Here is a 23,955-nt window from a genome sequence, read left to right as displayed (position 1 = left end):
GCGTCTCCCCTCTTGTTTTTCCGATACCGACACCACCACCGATCCAACAACCTGAAACCCGGATAACTGAAATCTATGAAGAGGTGAGCCGTTGATATAATGTAGGAATAGAGGGGAAGAATAAGCGGATTTTATGGCCAGTTTGGTGGTGGATTGGTTCAAAATTTCAGATCTGGTATGCCTTGATTTGGATTTAGTCCGGCGACGGTTGGTGGTGGTATATGCGTCGATGGTCCCGCGATGAATTCCAGATCTGGTATACACAGTGGTTGCAGGTGGTGGCGGTCCAATGATGGTTAGTGGTGGTATACGCAGCGCGGCGATGGTCTGGCGATGAGTTTCAGATTTGGTATTTGCGGTGGTTGTAGGTGGTGGCAGTCCGACGATGTGGTGGTGGCATGTGTTAGTGAAGGCGGCATGTGGTGGGTGATGATTGTTTGGTTGGTGACGGTGAGAGAGGGAGAAGAAAGGGAGTAGAGAGAAAGAAGAAAGAGTGAGTGTGTGTGTGTGATGTATACACTTTTATTTTTTTAGCATTATCAATTAAATAAAGTATAAAATTACAAAGCTATCCTTATTTGCACTGCATATGACCAGGGGCGGATTTAAAGCTTATTGAGGGTGGGCCGGTGCCCAATGTCCACCGTTCATAGTATTGTGTTTGTGTGTATGCGTTAGTATATGACGAGCCAACAATGAGTCCGTGCCCACCGTCAACGATTAGTCAGTGCCAGTATTTAAAGGGTAGAGAGACGCGAAAAATAGCTTCACCGGATTTTTTTTCCGGTAACTGTATTATTTATTAGGAAGAAGGAAGGGGATGAGAGGATATAAAATAATGTCAGCACTTTGTTATTATATTTAACTAGCTTTTTACCAGGCAGGTCGATAAAACTCAAACGGTGGTAAAACCCAAGTATTGAGCCAGTAAGTTGATCCGAATTTGGTCGGTTTCGGTGACGTGTGCTATTGTACCAGAACTAAAACAAAAAACTATAATAACTAAGGTGGATCAATATGGTAGTGTTGGTCGGTAAAACTCGAGCGCTGGTAAAACTCAACTGTTGTCAATCCCATGAGTTGAGGCGGTGAGTCTACGGGAATTCGATCGGTTTTCATCATGTTTATTATGATACCGGAATTATGATACTGAAACTAAAAATAAATGGCGTTTGGTCGGTTTTCATTATATTCGTTACGGTGACTGAACTAAAAAGCAAAAACAAAACTTACGGACTGGTTCGGTGCCGCTAAATGGCCCAATCAGGCACTTGCGGCACCAAACTTCTCTTTTATATATATACAAGGCATTACATTATGCTAATTCTTGTCGCGATTGAGAAAACCGAGTATGAGCTCGTTAACCTGATCCAGGAATTGTTCTTGAACAAAATGACCACCTCCAGGCAAGTACATGATTTCCAGATTCGGCACATATTTCTTCACCTCCCCGCTCCTCACGTATTCCTCAATTCCCGGGAACTTGAACACATAATCTTCCTCGCCCATGATGAACAATGCTGGAGGTTCAATCTTCATATCGCTTAGACCTTGTTTTGGAGGTTCAATTTTCTCTTTAAACGACCTACAACGGTTAACAATATCAACTCATTAGTTCTAAAAGATAATAGTTGGTTTATTACATAATATTAATAACTGGGTTGATGTTATTGGCAGTCGTACTCATACAACTTATCAAATCTTGTAGTGCGTATGCGAGTCGAGGTGAATTCAATCGGTGCCAAGTAACGAAACCAGTAATTAACCCCCCCCCCCCCCCAAATAACTTTATTAACACAAAAATACAACAAATTAACATAACAAAACACATATTGCGGTTACGAACCGATGACACTTTGGTTGGTATCTGGTTACGACCAAAAAAATTAAGCAAACCATAAATTCGTCCACTCTTAAATACAATAGTCTAACATATTTAAAATTTTAAAAAATGTGGTGAACAAAAAAAAAACACGTGCGTTGTAGTTGCGAACTGATACGAATTCGTTGATTATGTAATCGAGAGACAAAAAAAAGTGATAAAAAACTACGCGTTGCGTTTCCGAACTAAGTGAATCCAGTCGGAATCGATGTTGTCGAGACTAAATCGTACATAGAAAACCATGTGTTGTGATGGTGAACCGACACGGGTTCGGTTGGTATCAGGTTACGACTTTGAAATTAAAGCAATAAGTTAATTCGTCCACACTCAAAATACAACAAATTAACATATTTACATAAAAAAGACCATGACGAAAACAAAAAATATATGCGCATTGTGGCCTTAACCTGACGCGGATTCGTGCAGAATTGATGGACTAAAATAACTCACAGGGGAAAAACCTTGGGTTGCGACTGCGAGCTGACGCGAATTTGGCCGGAATCATTTGACGATATCAACGATAAAAAAAACCCGTATTTTATAGCAGCGAACCGACACGAATTTAAAAATGTAAAACAAATTAAAAGCAAATAAGAAGTTTGGCAACCAATCACGTGATTGCGTCGCCAAACTTCTTAATTATTATATATAATAGTTATATTTCTATTGATTGTTATTTACGAGACAATTAAATTATTGTCCTTCTGTTTTCTTTTTGAGTTGTATGTTTAATTTATTTTAAGGAAATTTGGTTTTTATTGGTCCCAACTATTTTATTTTTGTCGGCGGTGATCACAACTATCATTTTGGCTGGCAACGGTTCCAACTTTCGCATACGTTGAATCCACCAGTCTGCGACTAACGGAGTACCAACTCCGTTAGTTAAAAGCTGATGTGTCCATCCTAGTTGTCAAAAACAGCTGACATGGGCATCCTACGTGGACCGGCTGTGTATTATAACTAACATTTTATATTAAATATTATACAAACATAAATTCCCAAATTATACACCCCCTAAATCCTCAAATTCTCTCTAACTCAAGAACCCTAATTCCCCCAAATTTGATGGCATTTTCTTCCCGATTGTTAACCCCTAGAACAATCATCATCTAGGTACGTTCCGCTTGACATCGTCTTCTCGGCCACATCTCCTTGCACGCTATACTCGAATGTCATGTCCAAAAAGGTCAAAGCCAAGAAGGATGTCGTCCTTTCACTTGATCTACCAAAGTCACCGCTTGTTTATTGCTACACGGCTACACCCAGAATCGCGGTCGAAAGAGGTTTAACTGTACTTCCGGTTATGATACATTTGTGTCCAATTTGAAGGTGGTGGATGTTGTTCAAGTGAAAGTTGAAGATGATGAATTTGATGATGGTGAGATTAGGGTTAGTAATAAGAAGAGGAAGGTGAGTCACGAGGTTGTTAAGTTAGGGCTTGGTTTTGGTTCTCTCGATGGTTCGAGACCGAGAGCTGGTTGATGTATTCGAATGTTGGGGATTTGGGGAGTATGTATAATACACAGCCGGTCCACGTAGGATGCCCATGTCAGCTGTTTTTGACAACTAGGACGGACACATCAGCTTTTAACTAACGGAGTTAGTACTCCGTTAGTTGCGGACTGGTGGATTCAACGTATGTGAAAGTTGGGACCGTTGCCAGCCAAAATGATAGTTGGGACCACCGCCGGCAAAAATAAAATAGTTGGGACCAATAAAAACCAATTTTCCTTTCTTAAATAAGTTAAGTTGGCACTTGTCATTTTTCTGTTGAGTTTTTTTATATTTTATTATTATTAGTTTAATTTTAAAAATTGCTTAAAAATATATTTTTATTGTCTATATAGTTTCAGTATGAATAAATTAGACTATTGTATATTATTTATTTACTACTTAAAGTTTTTATTACCAGTTAAAATAATATATAACTAAAAAAACATATCATTTTATATTCACATAAAAATGCTTTGTTAAAAATATATATATATATATATATATATATATATATATATATATATATATATATATTACAATGACTTCAAGATACGAGGACTCAAAAATTACAAATAGATTGATATATTGATTGTTAAAGAAGGTTATTGATGTATACATCAAAAGTAAAGAAGTTCTATGTTGACCATCTCGTTATGATATTCTAGTTCAGCAACTGACGTAGATTACCGCTAGTTACAGAACAAATTATAGAGCAAAGATAAATAGTAGTTAATGATCTATTTTTGTTGGCTGATGAAGCGCCAATGAACTTTGAAAAGAAGATGGAGAAATATGACTGTGTGAAAAGATCAGTTTACCCTCTCATGTTCCCGAAAATTTATTCCGCTCTGGGCTTTTAGCATGTTCGTTGGCCTTGTTCTTTTTGACCCAACCCATTTTAACACAACTCATTTTATGCCCACCATAGCAAAAATTTCTGGATCCGCCTCTACATACAAATTATCTCTGTCAATTTGTTACTTGATAACATTATATTTGTTCACTGTTAGCATTCTAGTTCAACATAGATCCCAAAAAAAAAAAAATTAGATGAAATACATCGTCATTCTCCATCCAAAGTTGTACTTTAATCGGTACCCAATTAATCCATCTATGCATGCACCTTCCTTGAATAAACTTTGCTCTCTCGGTCATGAGCCAAAGGTCTGAAAACTATCACTAGTCTTTGCCATCTCTGGAAACTATATATTTCATCATATTAGAATAATCCTTGATCAAACAGAGAATAAATTATGGAAGTAAATGTATTGGCTAAAACATTAAATAAGTAAACATGTCCATTAGGCTAAGGCTGCTTTCAACAATGATCTGTGTCCAGATGGATTGGGCAAAAGTCTGCTTTCAATCGATTCAAAAGAAAAAATAATGATCCAAGGATTTGTTATCAAAAGATTACAGAACTTCAGCGCCATCCGTGGGACTCAAACCCACGACCACGTGGTTAAAAGCCACGCGCTCTACCAACTAAGCTAGAACGGCTTCTTTATTTTACATAACACCAACAAAATTTTATATAATTTATCGGATTGTTTTCCTACTCACATTATCTATTATCTTATATATATTATTTTTAATAGAAGTAAAAGACAATGTTGGTGCCACAAGAAGATTTTTGATATTTTTATTGTTTTATGTTCTAGAAGTTATCTATATATGAAGAAACACTAAGTGACACCGGGCAGATTACGGATAATCTGGGGGTTAAGTAGATGTTTCCCACGAGGGTTAGGTCCGGCAAAGATGGTTATTCTTCTGATGACCTGCAAAACAGACACCGTGAGCTCGTCACTGAGAAGGGGGGGGGGTACCTCCTTGTGACCACCCTCCGGCGTGAGAATCAGACTAGATTGCTCTGAATATAAGTGTATATTAAGAGAAATAGCTAGAGCAGATATATGATGGTATAAGATAAGATATGATCAGATGATGATACCGTTCCAAGGTGTTGGAGTATTTATAGCCGAAGGTAGGTTTCCAAGCAGGTACAGCCAGCTGTATAATATTCCTTTTCTACCAACTGTGGGCTACGCATGTGCCATGCTGGTGGTTGGTGGGTAGGCAGCGGCTGATAGTGACACGGCCGGCTGTGTACTATTCCTTTTCCACCAACTGCAGGCTATGTACGTGCCACGACAAGGGTTGGTGAGTAGGCAGCGGCTGATAGTGACATTAAGTACTAGAGCGTGCTCCTCGTCGTACTGTTGTCAGTGAGCTGTCACCCTGTGATGGGCTGCTTTGGTCAGATCTTGTCTATTTTGTCCATACCTTGGCAGGTATAGTACAAAAGATCCTCCAGAAGCGTACGGACTGGCTCATTTAGGCGGGAGTATTCCCGGCTTGCTCATTCCTTCTTCAGGTGACATTACTGAATTATTGAGAGTTAGTGCCTTGTGCGTGTAGCCTTGCTATTAGTGCGGGTAGCCTTCCCTGATGGCTTGTATCCGCAGCTGCGGGAACAGGCGGGGTACTTCACCATTGGGAGGCTTTTCCTGCGGGAACAGCTTGCGTACTGCGCGTAAGGTCGTCATCTCTCTGAGCATGGTGGGTCCTGCGGAACCAGTTAGTCTTTGCGCAGACGTCCCTCTTCAAGGTGAGTCTTGCGGGTCCAACTGGGCTCTGCTGGGACCTACCTCTTCAAGTCCCCCCAGTCCAATGTTCTTCTCATGAATTGTTAATAAGTGAGGTGAACTTTTGGACTTAAGCAAGGGGTTTTGAAAATGATTTAGTTTTAAGGTTCTCCGCGGGGATTCTTCCCGCGGTTTCCTAACGTCACGCAGAAATTCCCGACTTTTCTGCTTGATCTTTGGGTACGATGCGGGTAGGTGTGTAACCTCCTCGCAAGTCAGGAGCGTTGAGTTTCACTTGTGTAGATTCTCCACGAGGTTTTGGTAGTTTTAGACATAGTGATCAATTATGTTAAACAACCAATTCCATCTTGGAGCTTCAAACAATCTAGTTTTCAACGTTCCCCGCTACGCGGGGATGTTATTTCCCTTTCCACAAGCATGGCCCAGAAGATCCTTCTTGGTTTCAATTCCCTTCAAGTGCTAAGTATGTGAAGAGTTTCGCCTTGACACTGTACCCGCACTCGTCTTATAGTTACTTTACTTCCAAGGTATTCTTGGCTTCAATTCCCTGCAGGTGCTAAGTATGTGAAGGGTTTCGCCTTGACACTGTACCCGCACTTGTCTTACGGTTTCTTGGTTACCAAGGTATTCTTGGCTTCAATTCCCTGCAGGTGCTAAGTATGTGAAGGGTTTCGCCTTGACACTGTACCCACACTTGTCTTACGGTTTCTTGGTTACCAAGGTAAGGGGGTATATTCCCTCTTATTTTTGAATCTTTTTGAATCTTTTTGAAATTCGAAGAGTTGGTGAAAGGATAAGAACAGTCCAAACTGTTGAAGGGACGTTAGCGTCGTCCGACGGTTTCTTCTGACAGTTTCAGGACGTGCAGGAAGTTATGGCGACGTGACAGTATATGGTCATTCCAGACGCTTTTTCAGGCGCGTGGGCGCGAGTTTTCGGGCGCGTGGGCGCGAAGTTTACGGCACGCGTCCCGTCGACAGCTGTTGCCAGCTTGCTCTTTCCACGTGTCGTTGTCTCATTGTGCCTGCGCTTTTCCCTCTCCCCCGCATTAAATTCATCGCATTCATTGCGATGGGTATATAAAGGGGGAAGAGGATGCATCTCAACTTACACATTCACTTCACTCTTCTTCTTTTAAACGATTTCTGGCGAATACTCTAACTTTTCCGCCGAGCATTCTCCTGAAATCGTTCTCCAAAATGTCTACTCATGATCCTGAGGTTACTGCCGAAGAGTCCGACGTATACCCTGAGAACCCGATGTCCGTGTCTGACAAGGACGATAAGAGTACTGATGGCGAGTGCCAGTGTGCTCTTTCTGTCGATCTATACAGCTATATTGTCAAGAAGTTCATGCTCGATCCTTACGAGCCTGAGTTTCCTAAGCCTCACCAGACGGTGTACGATGCCCCCAAGGGCAAGATAGGGGTGTATGCTGCATTCTTCATCTATGGGAATCTCAGGTTCCCATTGACGAAGTTTGTGTACCGTGTTTTCGAGAAACACGGTGTACACTTAACGGAGGTGCACCCGATGGCGATCGCAAAGGTTCGCCACTTTGAATGGGTGTGCCACATTCTGGGCGTTGAGCCCCGCGTCGACCGCCTGATGACCTTCTATTCCTGGAGGTGCATCCAGGGCTGGTACACCTTGATCACTCGGATCAAGGGTTTGAAGATCTGTGCTACCGAGCGCAGTCTTCGGTCTTGGAAGCAGGAGTTCTTCTATATCTCTGCCCATGTCGTCCCCATTGCGATGACATTCAAGAACGGGAGGGCACTCCCCAACCTTCACGCCTCCAACTACCAGGAGACTGAATGGTTTACCAAGATCTCCCAGATCCAGACTCCGGTTTACCGCTTTGCGGAGTCTGGGATGGTGATGCTTGGGATGAGCCGGGTATGGAAGGATGCCGGTTCTGGGACGCCGCAAGTACCTATCATCCTCGAATACGGTTTGAATTCTATTCCCTACGGTATGCTCCGTCTTTTTTGCTGATTTAGGGTTTTTCTTCTAACTGTTTTTCTGTTTATTTTCAGAGGGAAACAACTTGCAATCTCTTCTGCAACCGCGTGAGAGCGGTGGTCCCGCTCGGCTGGGTACTCGTGCTCTTGATGAGAACGAGTTGCCCATCCTGGAGCAAACGGAGGATAGGTTCGTGGAAGTCTACCCGCCGGGCCACGAGATTTTGAGCGCCACGCGGCCAGGTAAGGGATTCTTTAACCCTCGCCCTCTTCATGCTCAAAACTCTGCTGGAGTTTCCCTAATTTTATCATCTTCTGATGAGGGATCCGTAGATGGGCCTTTCTTCGTGAGGAAGAACAAAGCTGCCGGCGTGAAGGGCAAGGCGAAGGTCGCCTCCACCGCCGATCAGGGAAATCGGTCCGACTCGGAGACCGAAAGCGAGGAGGCAGTGGGGAACCCTGGTGATGGTGAGACCAGTGTTCCGGAGGTTGAGACAGCTGTCACCTCCGGGCAGCCCAGTACGACGACGGTGACCGGTGTGAAGAGGCCGGCTCCATCGGGTTCGTCCCCGCCTGTCAGAACCTTTAAGCTCAAGAAAACTCGTAAGTATAAATTAATCTTACCCGCAATTCTTTCCGCCATTGTTTTTAATATTGTCTTCGTGCAGGCGTGGATGCAACCGCATTCCAGAGTGGAGCGGGAAGGAGCATGTCTGGACCCATGACGGTAGGTTTGGTCAATCTACCCGAGGCGATGACCCAGGCGGCTGCGCCTGTTTGCAGTGTTGGTTCAGTTGCTCATCCCGTTGAGGCAACTGTTCCAATTGTGACGTCATCTCCGCCGGCTGTCAGTGCCATCTTTACTGCATCCTTCACTGAGCCGGCGGTGATTTTTTCTGCGGGCTCCACCACAGCGGCGGACTCGGTTGTGAGTTCACCTCCGATGGTCTCTACCGCGGCGGTTTCAACCGTGCCTCCGGCACCGGCGACTACCTCGTCCCCGGCCGGTTCATCAGGTATGTTCAGGGTTGGGGCTTCTAGCCAATCTCTGCCTCCTTCCCATCTGCCTGACCTCTTGGATGGATATCCCTTAGGTTCGGGTGATGGGTTTGGCGGCTACCGGCCTGTTGTCGACCCTACAGGTGCGTAGGGTTATTTTGGCCTATTATCTTTTTTTTTCCTTTTTTTTATATATCATCTTTTCCTAACCGCTTTTTGTTTTTGCAGTTTCGGATTCCAATGAGGTGTATGTTCCACGGTGGAACATCCGCCGGGGAACAACCCTTCGAACGGCTGTGGACTGCGTCGAGTGGGCGCGTCACGCAGTCCCAAGTGGTGCGTTGGGGGAAGCCATGTCTAGCTACCAGGTAGGCTGACGAATGAGCTTCGGATTCTCCTTGCCCGGATGCAGCCGCGCGTCGAGTTGCTTTGTCGTGAAAACGACATGTTAAAGGCGGCGCGTAGCCAGGAAGTGGCTCAGGCGCGGGCTATCCGGGAGGAGAACAGGAGACTTGCCGCCATTGCTGCGGAAAAGGAAAAGGCCTTCAAGGCCTTCGAGGTTGAAGTTCAGGCCCGGCTCGAGGCCCGTTCCAAGGCTACCCAAGCTGTTAACGAACAGCTTAGGTTGGCTAAGAAAACTGCGCGGAACGCGACCGAGAGGGCCACCAGAGCTGAAGCCATTGTTGAGCCTTTGCGCGCTGAGAATGAGGAGCTTAAAGCCAAACTAGAGAAGCTTCAGCAGGCTCATGATGCTTTGGCTTTAGAAGATGCCAAAGAGCTCCAAGAGATCTTGGACCAGAGGGGTATGCTTGACCATACTGAGCGTAAGCTGAAGGGCGTTGAAGAGGCTGCTGCTAAGGAAGTGTTGCTTGCCAACCTTAACAAAAATGAAGCCGAACGCGCCCGTGACCAAGCTCAAGCTGCCCTCCAGGAAGCTCTGATCACCAAGGAATGGCTCCTACGAGAAGCGTTGTCGCAGGTATGCGTAGCTTCATAATATCTTTACGCTTTTCTTTATACTTAAAAAAGTTTTTGATACATATATATTTTTTTTCGTAGGTTGTGCATCGGATCTTCACGAACACATCTTATGACGATGCCATGAGCGCAGCCCTCAACGCTTCCCATGAGGATGGGGAAAAGGCCGGTTTCCTGCTTGGTCTGGGGTTTGTTGAGAAGGGCATCCCGCCTTCCAACTTCCCTCTTTATGACGTGGACACTGAAGCTGCTTACGACCAAGCAGTGAACCAGTATGCTGCCTTCCCGCATCCGGTGGTGGAGAAGGTGAACGAAATTGCTGCTGCTGATGATGGGCTAACTATTCTCAAGGCTTTCTTTGAACCGCCACAGCCAACTGATGGTGCGGGTTCGAGTGGGTTTGGAGGGAGTGGTCCTGAAATTTGAACCTTGAGATCCCTTCCCACCGTTAGGATAGATTTACATTTCTGTAGGCGAGTAGATACCTGGCCATTCTTGTAATGTTTGAAATGTTTGTGCGGGTAGGACCGTCACTTTCGCTTAATGACTTGCTTTATAAATGTTATATGACTTGCTCATGCATATTATAGTTTAATTTGGCACTTGTTTTGCCTTATAAACAATATATGATTCGCTCGTGCATACTTTAGTTTAACTTAGCAATTTTCCAAGTGTTTTGAATAAGTTAACCTTTCGACGCGTGGTTGTCAATAGGTTAGTGTTCAGTTTCCTCTATCATGATTGTGCGGGTAGGACCGTCACTTTCATTTAGTGGGATGACCAATCTTCACCTATAACTGACCTGCGTGAAGGTTTTCCTCATCTTTTCCTTAGAAATTTCTGCCGTTTTTTGTGTTTATGCGGGTTTTTCCGCCGTCCACACGCAACGACTTCCCCACTTATTTATGCGGTGAATACCGGCATATCAGTGTTTTGAATAAGTTAACCTTTCGACGCGCGGTTGTCAATAGGTTAATGTTCAGTTTCCTCTATCATGATTGTGTGGGTAGGACCGTCACTTTCATTTAGTGGGATGATCAAACTTTACCTATAACTGACCTGCGTGAAGGTTTTCCTCATCTTTTCCTTAGAAATTTCTGCCATTTTTTGTGTTTATGCGGGTTTTTCCGCCGTCCATACGCAACGACTTCCCCACTTATTTATGCGGTGAATACCGGCATATCAGTGTTTTGATCATAAGTATAAATGTAAGACCATCAGCGTCAATGTGATTTGGAGAATCATTTCCATTAGAACTGGCTCTAGGCCTTTACAAGTTTGGAATTGATCTACATGCAGCCTGTGTAATTGAGCTCCCTTCCATGTTCTTGGGATGGGGGTGTCATCGAGCCTTTCGAGCCGATATGCACCTGGTTCGGAATCTCGTTGTTTACGCAGTATGTAGTCTCCAACATTGAAGCTGCAGTTTCATCCGTGTTTTCCCCAACTGGGGTTCTACACGCATTAGCCTGCTTAGCGTCCATTACGCCACGAGGTGAGTGAGTTTCCCATTTCTGACGAATGCTTCGACGACGTCCTTCAAGGATACGCATTCCTCCGTGGTATGGCCTTTTGTCCTGTGGAAGTCACAGGATTTGCTCTGATCAGCGTTGTGACGCTGTCGGATTATTGGAGCCTTTGGCCATGGGAGCCTCTCGGTGGCAAATATTTCGGTGACGCTTTTGGTGAGTGGCGTCCATCTGGAGTTCCGGTTCGACGACTGCATGTTATCCCTTCCGCCTAACCGAGGGTGCGAGCCGGATGAGGTGTCAAAGTTTACCCTTGACTGCCAAATACCAAGCTTCCTCTTTTTGTTTTGTCGGGCGGTAAGGACGTTATTTTCTCTTGTTTTTTGAGTGTGGAGGTTTGTGCTCTGGGGAAGATCTCTACCCAGTTGCTTTTCCGTTTCCGCGAAGCATTTAGCCGCCGTCATGATGGCATACCATGTGGATGGCATGCCATCTTTACCTGTCAACGTGCGGATAAGCTCTGGGTATTCGGCGCACTGGATGAAAGCGGTGCGAACAAGATCTTCGCTTATGGTGCCCAGACTCAGCTTTTTCGAGTTGAAGCGAGTGATGAAGTCTAGTAAAGATTCATCCTCTTCTCTAACGCAGTTGAGTATCGTCCACTGCTCTTCAGTATATTTCCTCTGTTGGCTGAAGTGTTGGCTGAACTTGTGTTGGAAGTCCGCCCAATCATAGATGTGGTGGACCGGTAAACGATCAAACCACGCCCTGGCCGCTCCAACCAGCGTCATCTGGAACATATAACACCACGTGGGTTCCGTCCAGTTGCTGACGGTTGCCCCCGCTATGAATCTGTTCAAGTGATCATCTGGGTCGGATATACCATCATAAGTGCCGATGTTGGACATCTGTTTGGCACTCTTCGGAGCGATTGCTTCCGCAATGTCCCTTGCAAACTTGGACGTTCCCGTATTTGCAACAGTTGGTCTAAAGGTTTTGGAGAAGTCACGTGGGTTTCCCCCCGCGTTCCTTGGTTTGAAGGTTTCTCCAAAATCCCTTCTTGGTTGGAAGTCCGTTTCCTTGCGCTTCCCTTTCGCCCTATGACGAGGGTTTGCATCACTGTCGAACTCCTCCCAATCGTTATCCAAGTATTCGCACTCATTGCTCATGTTGAGCTGTTGTCGAGTGTTTCCGAACTCGTCAGCCTGTTGGAGTGAACGTAAGCGTTCATCCAACTCAGCTTGGAATTCCTTCTGACGTGCTTCCGCCCACGCTTTAACTTGATCAAGTGTTTGGCGGGGGAGCCTCGTCTGTTGTCTCTCCAACTGGGTATCGGTGAATCCCAGTGAAGGATTGTTTACTGCACTTGCCCCGGCTTGGGTAACCGGGGTAGTGTTCGTAAAAATTGTGTACTCGCCGGTGTTCCCCCCAGTAGCTGGGGTTGTGGTTACCGGGGTTTCTTGGTAACTCGCTGGCCTTGGCACCGGAGTAACCTTAACCATCTTTCCAGAGGTTTTGAAAAAACTGAGAAAATTAGTTCTAGCTTTTATGCACGGATGGCGCCAATGAAGAAACACTAAGTGACCTCGGGCAGATTACGGATAATCTGGGGGTTAAATAGATGTTTCCCACAAGGGTTAGGTCCGGCAAAGATGGTTATTCTTCTGATGACCTGCAAAACAGACACCGTGAGCTCGTCACTGAGAAGGGGGGGGGTACCTCCTTGTGACCACCCTCCGACGTGAGAATCAGACTAGATTGTTCTGAATATAAGTGTATATTAAGAGAAATAGCTAGAGCAGATATATGATGGTATAAAATAAGATATGATCAGATGATGATACCGTTCCAAGGTGTTGGAGTATTTATAGCCGAAGGTAGGTTTCCAAGCAGGTACAGCCAGCTGTATAATATTCCTTTTCTATCAACTGTGGGCTACGCACGTGCCATGCTGGTGGTTGGTGGGTAGGCAGCGGCTGATAGTGACATGGCCGGCTGTGTACTATTCCTTTTCCACCAACTGCAGGCTATGTACGTGCCACGACAGGGGTTGGTGAGTAGGCAGCGGCTGATAGTGACATTAAGTACTAGAGCGTGCTCCTCGTCGTACTGTTGTCAGTGAGCTGTCACCCTGTGATGGGCTGCTTTGGTCAGATCTTGTCTATTTTGTCCATACATTGGCAGGTATAGTACAAAAGATCCTCTAGAAGCGTACGGACTGGCTCATTTGGGCGGAAGTATTCCCGGCTTGCTCATTCCTTCTTCAGGTGACATTACTGAATTATTGAGAGTTAGTGCCTTATGCGTGTAGCCTTGCTATTAGTGCGGGTAGCCTTCCCTGATGGCTTGTATCCGCAGCTGCGGGAACAGGCGGGGTACTTCACCATTGGGAGGCTTTTCCTGCGGGAACAGCTTGCGTACTGCGCGTAAGGTCGTCATCTCTCTGAGCATGGTGGGTCCTGCGGAACCAGTTAGTCTTTACGCAGACGTCCCTCTTCAAGGTGAGTTTTGCGGGTCCAACTGGGCTCTGCTGGGACCTACCTCTTCAATATATATTAGATTTTTGTTAAGTAATTATAATAGACAGTTATGGTAGGTTGGCTTTGTTTACTTTCTTAAAAGTGTATTTCTTTTTTTTGACTCAGGTTCAAATCCCTCCAAAAGCAAGCAAATAGTTTTCTTTAGTTTTTTTTACTTGTCATTATCAAACAGGTTTCAAATGTTTTTTTTTTGTGTATCAAGCAGTTTTAAAACATGTTTCCGACAATTTTATTCTTTTTGTTTTAGTATCGGTATCGTAACTATTGTGACGAAACCGACCGAATTTGTGTAGAATCACCGCCTTAAGGCTAGAGTTTGACAAACATCTGGGTTTTACCGAACGACGCCACCCCATTGGTTGACCTCAACTTATATATGTTCTTTTTGTTTTATTTTTGATACTATAACGAACGTAACCGAACAAGTTTCTTTTATTTATGTTACCGTAACGAACATCATGGAAATTGACCAAATTCACGTTGACTCACACGCCTCAACGCCCGGGACCGACGTTGCTCGGGATTTACCAACACCCGATTTTACCGACTGACACCGTCTTATTGGCCCGCCTCAATATTTATATTGTTGGTGTTTTTGTGTTTGTTTTTGTTTCGACACCGTAACGAATGTAACCAAAAGCGTAATGAACATGATGGAACCGACCAAATTTATATTGACTCGTCTCCTCAACGCACACGACCGAAAACATATAGGTTTACCAAAGCTCAAGTTATACCGACTGACATCATCCCATTTGTCCACCTCAACTTTTATATTTTTTTTGTTTTTTTTTGTAGTGTAATGAACGTGACCGAAACTGACTGAATTCCCGTCAAGTTATTGAGTTACCGCCTCAACACCTAGAAGCCACACAACGCGCGGGTAATTTACTAGTTCTTAACAAACTTCGTGTGCCTGACAATTCACAAATGAATTGTTAATAAGTCACTAATCTAAAATTATCTTTCCTTTTAATCTAACATTTCATTCTTCGTTCAACATCATTCTTCATTAACTAAATTTGTTTTCAAACGGATGGCTTAAAACATCAAAGAACACTGAGCGGTATACGCATGTGTTTGGTTTTGATGTCATCCATTATAATATTATCCCCTTATTATTGATTCTTCGATTCGGCAATCCAATAGCGAATGCAATTAAGCTTTGCAACCCATCTATTAATAAAATAATAAACATTAACAAAGTGATAATCTATGATAACCCTTGGAAGTAGCATTCAAACTGTATTTGCTGATTTAATAAGATGTTATAGTATAAGAGGCTTGATTATGAATCCAAGTCTAATTCATGGCATTAATTGGACGAAAATAGTATTACATCATGTCCAAGTTACATAGTTACATGCACACTATGATTTGGTCCAGTCCTTCAAGCCTAATCAACAAATGTAAAACTCATCAATAAGCTTTTGAATTACAAGACCGCAATAGTGCACCACTTATACTTTCAACTGGCCGTCTCTGAGATTCAGATGCCCGATCGAGTATTAAAAATGGGCCTGCATATAACTCTTTTTTTTTCAAATATCAACGATAATATGATAGCAATAAACAAAACTAAGTTATTGAACTTCATAGACTACGGAGTAAAGACTAATGGACTACGTTTATTTATCTTTAATAGAAAATGTTTGCTTATGTTTAATGGGTATCTTTAATCTCTCTAGATTGTCTCCTTATGTTAAATGACTCTTTGCCTACTTTAATATCAATCTTGATGAAACTAAAAAGGTTACTAAGCACCATTTTCATGTAAGTTTTTTCTTAGAACGAGACTTCAAACACCTTGTTGAATATACTTGATCACATACAACATTGTGATTATATTTCATAATCTTGATCACACGCACCTTTATGATTTAATAATAATAAGGCTTACATTTAAGCTACAAGTCCATTCATTAACTTATATTTTTTTAATGCAAACATACAATATCCATTTTGTTAGAACTTTTTCAATCAAGTGAATTAAGAACACGAATCGGATTTATATAAACCTTATGCAACTCTTTTTTTTTATTAAAAATACTCGAGAACGGAAGACAATCTAAAAATAAATTCTAGGCTTTATTTATAAGCAGCTAGAAACTTAAGCAACAAGAAAACGAACTCGATCGAATCAGGGAAACTAAACAACTTCTAATTTAATTAAAACAAATTCCATAAATAAATTATGCACCAATAAATCATCTTTGGTCCCTGAACTTTAAATCTCCTCCAAACCGCTTCTTAAGATTTTTTATACCACTCTTATATTGTTGTATTAGTCATTTGGGTCCCTAAAATTTGTATTGAACCAGCTTTCACACTTTTTACAATATAAAACATTTTTTAATGCACTTTCATATTCACACAAATCATCAATTGTTTCAAAATAAATATGGTTCAAACACATAGTTATGTGAACCCACGTACATTTGTCCTTTGGGTCTTCAAATAACAAGTTTTTATATGCTTCTATGTGGACTCCTGAAGTAAACCATAAAACCACACTCATATGCCAATAATTTGAGGCATATATCTCAACCAATCAACCTATTGATTCTTTTGAATAGTTTCATCACCAAACATACTCTATATAGATTTCCAAACACATTAGAAATCATTAATCCTCAATTGAACTTTTACATTTGAGTTCAGGCCTCATGACCGGTTACTTCAACTCTTTTGACCTGTTTAATGCAAAACTTGCAAAAACTTATCTATGTTGGAACTGTTTCGAGTTGTAATAGATTGATCAGTAAATGACGGAGCTGCAAATATTGATCCGACTTCATCGATTTTTCAAATATGATGGACAATTGTCTTCTTTCAACAAAATGGTTTCAGATCTGGAAGTTATGACTAACAGTAAAATATAATCTTTGTTGAAAGCTCTTGGCTTAGAACCCTAATCAATTACAATTTCAAAGCTTCTAAACAAATATCCTATACAAATAAAAATAACTAGTCTCCTTGTATTCTTAATCAACTTTTACTAAAGAGTAGAGACTATTAAGTATAATTTAACTAATTGCAAGGACTAAAGATGCAATATGCTCAACTCATCATTTTTTTAACAACCAACGAATAAAAACCCGACTACTTTGGTAACCCAATGACAAAATGCGACCTTAAACGATCACGTTCGTAGACAGCGCCGACCACCCAAGCACACCGCTAAATTACTCTCGAAATAAAACTGAATTACCTATGTACAAAATGACGCTCATAACAAAACATAATTACTCCCATAACAAAACTGTTAACCAAAACAAATTGAGTTACTTCTCAAATATGATTTTATTTTACGCTTTGTTACAAAGATAGAGGATCGATTGATAAACTCTACATGATTTTGATTGATTCATTGCTTAATTAAGAATCAGAGTTCATCCTCTATTTACGTTCATCCCAAAATTGACTTAAGTTATTATTGTATCGGATGTGTAAAGAAAAAGCTCCCATTTTTGGTATGATGTGATTAGAGGGCCCACTTTTACCCAATTACAAATCCCAAGGCAAAAACGTAACATCACCAAAAAGTCAAAAACATCCTCCTTTGAGTCCTTTACTTCACAACCCATCCCCATTCACCAAACACAAAAACAAAAACATGGCGAACTTTTTTCGCGCTCGGCGCGTAGGGTTCACCGTCTTGACTCTAACCGGTTCTTACGTGGCACTCCGTGATCCACACATCTCCTCCAACGACCGTACCACCACCACCACCACCGCCTTAGAATCAATCCGACGTAAGATCACCGATCCGGCAGCGGTTATTCCGTCACGTGCGTCACAGGTGTCGGCATTAATCAGTGCTAATGCCTCTAATCCGCTTGATGTTCTCGTTATTGGCGGTGGGGCCACCGGATGTGGAGTTGCTTTGGATGCCGTTACTAGAGGCTTACGTGTTGGCCTTGTCGAACGAGATGATTTCTCGTCCGGAACGTCGTCTCGGTCAACGAAATTGATTCATGGAGGTACTTCTTCGGTTATTCATTATTATTATTATTATTATTATTATTATTATTATTATTATTATTATATTATTATGTGTTGGAAGTGAGTTAACTGAATTGTTATGTGATAATATGTGTCATTTGTTAGGGTTAGGATGTTATAATAATAATATAATGTGTGTTTTTATTAGTTATATAGGATTGATGATTTGATTTTATACATATGGCTTTGATGAGGACGGTTAAGTGTGGCGGTTCACTGGTTTAGGTTTTCTGATAGTGTTAATCAGTTTGTTGCTTTCGGTTCTGTTTGCATTGATGTGTTAAGTAATTTTAATCTGTATGCCAGTAATTTGTATTTTCGGATGCGTTGTAATTGAATTTGACAATGGACATAATTATCCTGTAAGCGAACCGTTAGTGATCTATTTTGGCGGGAAGTTCGTTTATGTTCGCTTAATGCTAACTTATGATCGTTTATGTTTGGTTAATGCTAACTTATGTTTGTTTGTTTACGTTCGTTTATGTTTTAAGCGAATGAACACGAACATGCCCATTTTTCCAATGAACAAACATGAATAAAAAATTTGTTCAGTTGTATATTCATGTTTGTGTTTGGGTTTGGTTAAAGTTAAATGAAAGAACACGCACATGCCTTGAGTCGTGTTCGTTCGGTTCGGTTACAGGCCTACTTAAAAGGGTGAAAACATTAACTAGACTAAACTTCTTAAGAAAGTTGTTATAAGTATTAGCATCTTAAAGAGTCCTTCCCTGCACAGGCATGCTGACATGGATTTTATGGCATATGTATAATTCTAAAAAAGGGCATTCGTCATTGTTTTTGTGAATTTACGTATTTGTGTTCATGTGTTCTCTATCTCTTTTAGGTGTTCGCTACTTGGAAAAGGCTGTATTCAATCTAGATTATGGGCAACTAAAGCTAGTTTTTCATGCACTAGAGGAACGTAAACAGGTTATTGATAATGCACCACACCTGTGTCATGCTTTACCCTGCATGACACCATGTTTTAGCTGGTTTGAGGCAATATACTATTGGGTGGGCTTAAAAATGTACGATCTAGTGGCAGGAAAACATCTACTTCACTTATCTAGATATTACTCTGCACAAGAGTCCACTGAACTGTTCCCCACACTAGCAACAAAAGGCAAAGATAGAAGTTTAAAGGGAACAGTGGTCTATTATGATGGACAAATGAATGATTCACGGGTTAATGTTGGATTAGCATGTACTGCTGCATTAGCAGGTGCTTCTGTACTTAATCACGCGGAAGTTGTTTCTTTGATTAAGGAAGATGGTGGGGACCGGATTATAGGAGCTCGTATTCGGGATAACTTAACAGGTAAACTATCATATCAGCATTTATTTCTGATGTCATCACCTGATATGTTTGTAACATGCCAAAGTTTGATTGATATCTTAATGGTTATCAAGTTTTGTGTTTTAAATAGAGGTGGTAATTTCTACCTATCTACTTATTAGTGGCTTGATTCTGGTTACGTGTGATCTCTAATGACTTAATGAGTCAGATTGATAAAAATTTAAAAAAAAAAGATAGCTTTAAGGGAAATGGGTCGAAAGTCACTTGAAGTGTATCTTTAACGCATAAATTGTACAAAGTTTTCTAATAAAAAGCTGGATTGTTACTAAAACAGTATAGTTTTATTTGACACACTAAATTGTAAAAGGTTGGACAAAAAGTGTTTTGTGTCAATCTAACACAAGTCAACCCGCATGACGATTTGGCCTGCACAAAAGTAACTCGTTTTTAGGCATGTAAACGAACCAAACATTCAGTGAACAGCTATTGTACCGTTCAGCGGGAAGTTCGGTTATGTTTGTTTATTTAATAAGCGACGATCATGAACAAAAGATTTGGTTCACTTAGTTAAACGAACGAACATGAATGTGTGTCTCGTTTGTTCATTTATGTTTGTGAACGTTCATTTTCTTTAAATTTGATAATGTTTGTTCATTTACGTTTGTTTAAGTTCGTTTGTTTATGCTCATTAGTATATTCATATAAAGTTTTTTGTCCCATTACAACATAGTTTAGTTTTAATAACTTTTTAGGCCAATTACATTGTTTTTCAAATTACTTTTAACTGGTTTTACTTTTAGCTTAGTTATGTTCGTTCATCTATGTTTAGTTATCTTCTTTCGTTTGCATTTGTGAACCATTCATTTATACTTCACGAACAACGTAAACAAACACAAACAAGAAAATTCTGTTCTTTTAATTGTTTGTGTTTAATCGTATGTTCGGTTAAAGTTAAACAAACGAGCATGACTTGCTCGTGTTCGTTTGCTTTGTATACAAGCCTACTCATGTTGACCATTTTGCCCAATTAGTCCATTTTCCACCTCTTTCTGCATGTATGCATTAGCTTGGTCCTCGTATTCTAGTGTACGCTGGGCATAGTTTGAAAGACTTTCTTTGATTCTTATTTTTTTAAGTTTACAGGCACAGAGTTTGATTCGTATGCAAAAGTGGTGGTTAACGCGGGTGGACCGTTTTGCGACTCGGTTAGAAAACTGGCTGATCAAGATGCAAAACCAATGATCTGCCCGAGTAGTGGTGTGCACATCGTGTTGCCTGATTATTATTCCCCTGAGGGAATGGGTTTAATCGTTCCCAAAACAAAAGATGGGCGTGTTGTATTCATGCTTCCGTGGTTAGGTAGAACCGTTGCTGGTACAACTGACTCCAGTACAAGCATTACCATGCTTCCAGAACCTCACGAGAATGAAATTGAATTTATACTTGATGCCATATGTGATTATTTGAATGTTAAGGTTTGCAGATTTCACTTGTTTTGTACAACATCATGCATCTTATCGTGCCATCGATTATATCAATGTAATAACGCTATGGTTTGTATAGGTACGGCGCACAGATGTTTTGTCTGCATGGAGTGGTATCCGGCCTTTGGCTACTGATCCGAGGGCTAAAAATACAGAGAGTATATCAAGAGATCATATTGTGTGTGAAGATTTTCCCGGTTTGGTTACTATTACTGGTGGAAAGTGGACCACATATAGAGGGTTAGTATTTGTTTGATTATTGTTTAATATTGTCATGTGTGTCCGATTAGATTATTAATATTGGCATATACAAACTAAACAATAATTGTTTTTTTCAAACCTTTTCTTTTTGGGAGCTCTCTAGCAATTTCATCACAGTCAAGGTGGCTAGGCATGTAAACGAACCGAGCGTTCAGTGAACCACTAGGCGAGAAGTTTGCTTATATAATAAATGAACGAAATGAACAAGTGTTTTGCTCATTTAGTTGAATGAAAATGAACACATGTCTCATTCGTTCATTTATGTTCGTGAACATTTCTCGATCTATGCTCGTTTATGTTCATTAGTTTACTTGTGTTTATATATTCATTTAAAAATTTTCTTTTGCCTACTAGAGTTAGTCTAGTTTTATGGTTTTAAATTATAACCCATTACAATTTAGTCTAATTTATTATTTTTTAGGTCCAACAAATTGATGTTTGCGTTTACTTTTAGTTGGTGTTCCCTAGGTGATGTTTATTCATCCAATTTTAGTGATGTTCATTCATTTGCGCTCGTGAACCATTCGCTTATAATATCAACTAATGAACATAAACAGACACTAACACGCTCATTTTCCTAACAAATGAACATGGAAAGAAAACCTTGCTCGTTTGATTGTCCGTGTTCGATCGGTAAGTTAAACAAACGAACACCAGCATGCCCTGTCTTGTTTGGTTAAAGTTAAACAAGCGAACATGAACATGCCTCGTCTGTGTTTGTTCGGTTCTACTTCAGTTGCAAGCCTAAATGTGGCAATTTTAGCTCCTTTACTTTTCAATGGTTTGTACGGGTTATGGGCTGAACGGATAAAATTATGAAAATAGCTTTTTGATGTAAAAAACTGCTATGCTGTTTTATATTAAGCAGATTTTGAAAATAGTATAAATTCTATATAATTGTGCTCGACACACTAAGTTTCATGTCGATCCGGTCCAAGCATCTAATTATGTATGTTGAATTGTTATAAAAAATCAAACATTGACTTGGTATTTTTGTAAATTGAACCACACTTCAGGATGGCTGAAGATGCAGTTGATGCAGCTATCAAGTCTGGTAAATTGAACCCAAAAAACAAATGTTTGACATCCAATATATCTCTGGTGGGTGGAGACGGATGGGATCCTGCATATTTCACTGTGCTTGCTCAAGAATATGTACGTATGAAGGTGTCACATACTGGAAAAATTGTTCCTGGAATCATGGACACTGCTGTTGCTAAACATTTGTCGCATTCGTATGGTACCAAGGCTGAAAAAGTAGCCGCCATTGCTCAGGTTTCATTTCATATTTATCTTTTTGTTAATCACTTATTAATAAAAGGTTCATACTATAGTCCTTATCATTATGGTTAGTTGGTTACAAAAGCAATATTGTTACAACTAATCATTAAAGTCTTTGAATAAAGACTGGCGGCTGTATGCATAAAAGTACACTTCTAGAGACTTTCAACTTGTTTGACTCATAAACCTCGGCCTATAAATGAAATGAACAGTTCGTGAACTGTTCGAATGGAGGTTTGTTTATGTTCGTTAAACAGACAAACATGAACCAAACTTTTTGTTTATATATGTAAAGAACGAACACGAACATGAACCATGTTTTTTTGGCCCAGTAGAATTTAGTCTAGTTTTAGAAATTAAAATATTACTCATTACAGTTTAGTTTAATTTTAATTAATTTTTTGGAGCCAACACATTGTTGTTCACATTTATTAATTGGTGTTAGCTCAGTTATGTCCGTCTGTTTACTTCGTTAACGTTTTTCTATTCTTATAAACAAACACGAACATGGTCATTTTCTTAACGAAAGAACACAAACAAGAAAACCATGGTCGATCATTTGTAGGGTTAAAGTTAAATGAAATAACTCAAACATGCTCCATTCATGTTTATTCGGTTCGATCATTAAATGATGTGTTACTTTTGATTACAGAAACAATATTATTACAGCAATCATTAAAATCTTTGAATAAGATTTGTATGCTTAAAAAGTACATTTTGGCAACTTTTAAGATTAAAATAACCTATATGCACATAACATTAATGGTTATAATTTTTGTAGAATGAAAATCTTGGCAAGCGGCTTGCTCATGGGTACCCATTCCTTGAAGCTGAGGTGGCGTACTGTGCACGATATGAGTACTGTGAATCTGCAACAGATTTTATTGCTAGGAGATCCCGACTTGCTTTTCTCGATACTGATGCTGCAGGGCGAGCACTGCCACATGTCATCGAGATATTGGCTGCTGAACATCATTGGGATAAGGCAAGACAAAAGCAAGAGTTCCATTCAGCAACAAAGTTTCTTGAATCTTTTAAGTCATCAAAGAATGCTCAGTTTCATGACGGAAAGCATACATAGTCAGATCTTTCAGTAGTCATTCAGCCACTCCTGGTATGTATTATCGGCTTCTTGTACACTATGCGTAGATGGGTGTACTTGCTGATTCTTGTAGTTGTTTTGTAGGGTATTAATAAGTCCACCCCAAGGAGATGGGAATTTAGCTGGATGCTCGCTCGCTTCATTGTTTCGGTATGCAGCTAGTAATCATACTTTGTGCTTATGACTTGTAAGCTCACCTCATAAATGTTCTTCGATTTGTTGCTTTAGTCTTACATGGATAATAATGACGCGCACAACGTTTTTTTGGGTGCATAATTCACATTTTCTTGGGTTAACGATAGGAATGCCATTTGAAAAAAAAATGTGTTTTTGATATTTTATTATCTTGGTTTTATAAATGTTAAATCTCAAGACAAACTTTGTGATCAATCACCCAACACTAGATAATGGAAGGTACTAACATGAGTGTAGGAGTTGGAATACATTGGTTAGAAATTTGGATTATATAAAAATAAAAAATATACATGAAAAAAAAACTAGCCTTATTGAGGAATTACATGAGTTTTTAAAGATGTGGTAGCACACCCAAATACCCAATTTACAATAAATTTATCTGTTTTTATTTGTCAT

At 40.7% G+C, this 23,955-nt stretch overlaps 1 protein-coding gene and 1 non-coding gene across 2 annotated transcripts; one reads left to right on the top strand and one right to left on the bottom strand.

The window, feature by feature from the left end:
* Window positions 1–4,803: 4,803 nt before the first annotated feature.
* TRNAK-UUU (transfer RNA lysine (anticodon UUU)) lies at window positions 4,804–4,876 on the bottom strand. Its single transcript has one exon. It is a non-coding gene; the product is annotated as a tRNA-Lys (tRNA).
* Window positions 4,877–17,497: 12,621 nt separating this feature from the next.
* On the top strand, window positions 17,498–23,684 carry LOC143580868 (glycerol-3-phosphate dehydrogenase SDP6, mitochondrial-like). Its single transcript, XM_077063789.1, has 7 exons — window positions 17,498–17,917; window positions 18,784–19,257; window positions 20,380–20,711; window positions 20,800–20,960; window positions 21,998–22,256; window positions 23,044–23,376; window positions 23,449–23,684. Exons 1-6 carry the CDS (start codon window positions 17,551–17,553, stop codon window positions 23,341–23,343), a joined length of 1,893 nt encoding a protein of 630 aa, XP_076919904.1. The 5' UTR covers window positions 17,498–17,550; the 3' UTR covers window positions 23,344–23,376; window positions 23,449–23,684.
* Window positions 23,685–23,955: the final 271 nt, after the last annotated feature.

The sequence above is a fragment of the Bidens hawaiensis genome, unplaced genomic scaffold, assembly GCF_021521415.1.
Source record: "Bidens hawaiensis isolate Kalapana, Puna unplaced genomic scaffold, B.hawaiensis_p1.1 tig00030755_1, whole genome shotgun sequence".
NCBI lineage: Eukaryota > Viridiplantae > Streptophyta > Magnoliopsida > Asterales > Asteraceae > Bidens > Bidens hawaiensis.
The sequence above is the reverse complement of the archived record's forward strand: the minus strand, read 5'-3'. Positions and strand labels throughout refer to the sequence as shown.

What these genes read in the sequence shown, in the direction of transcription:
- LOC143580868 (XM_077063789.1), top strand. Translation starts at nt 17,551, where the DNA reads ATGGCGAACTTTTTTCGCGCTCGGCGCGTAGGGTTCACCGTCTTGACT. An exon ending in GTGATTATTTGAATGTTAAG is followed by an intron (nt 20,712 to 20,799) that starts GTTTGCAGATTT and finishes TGGTTTGTATAG; the next exon opens with GTACGGCGCACAGATGTTTT. An exon ending in AAGTGGACCACATATAGAGG is followed by an intron (nt 20,961 to 21,997) that starts GTTAGTATTTGT and finishes ACCACACTTCAG; the next exon opens with GATGGCTGAAGATGCAGTTG.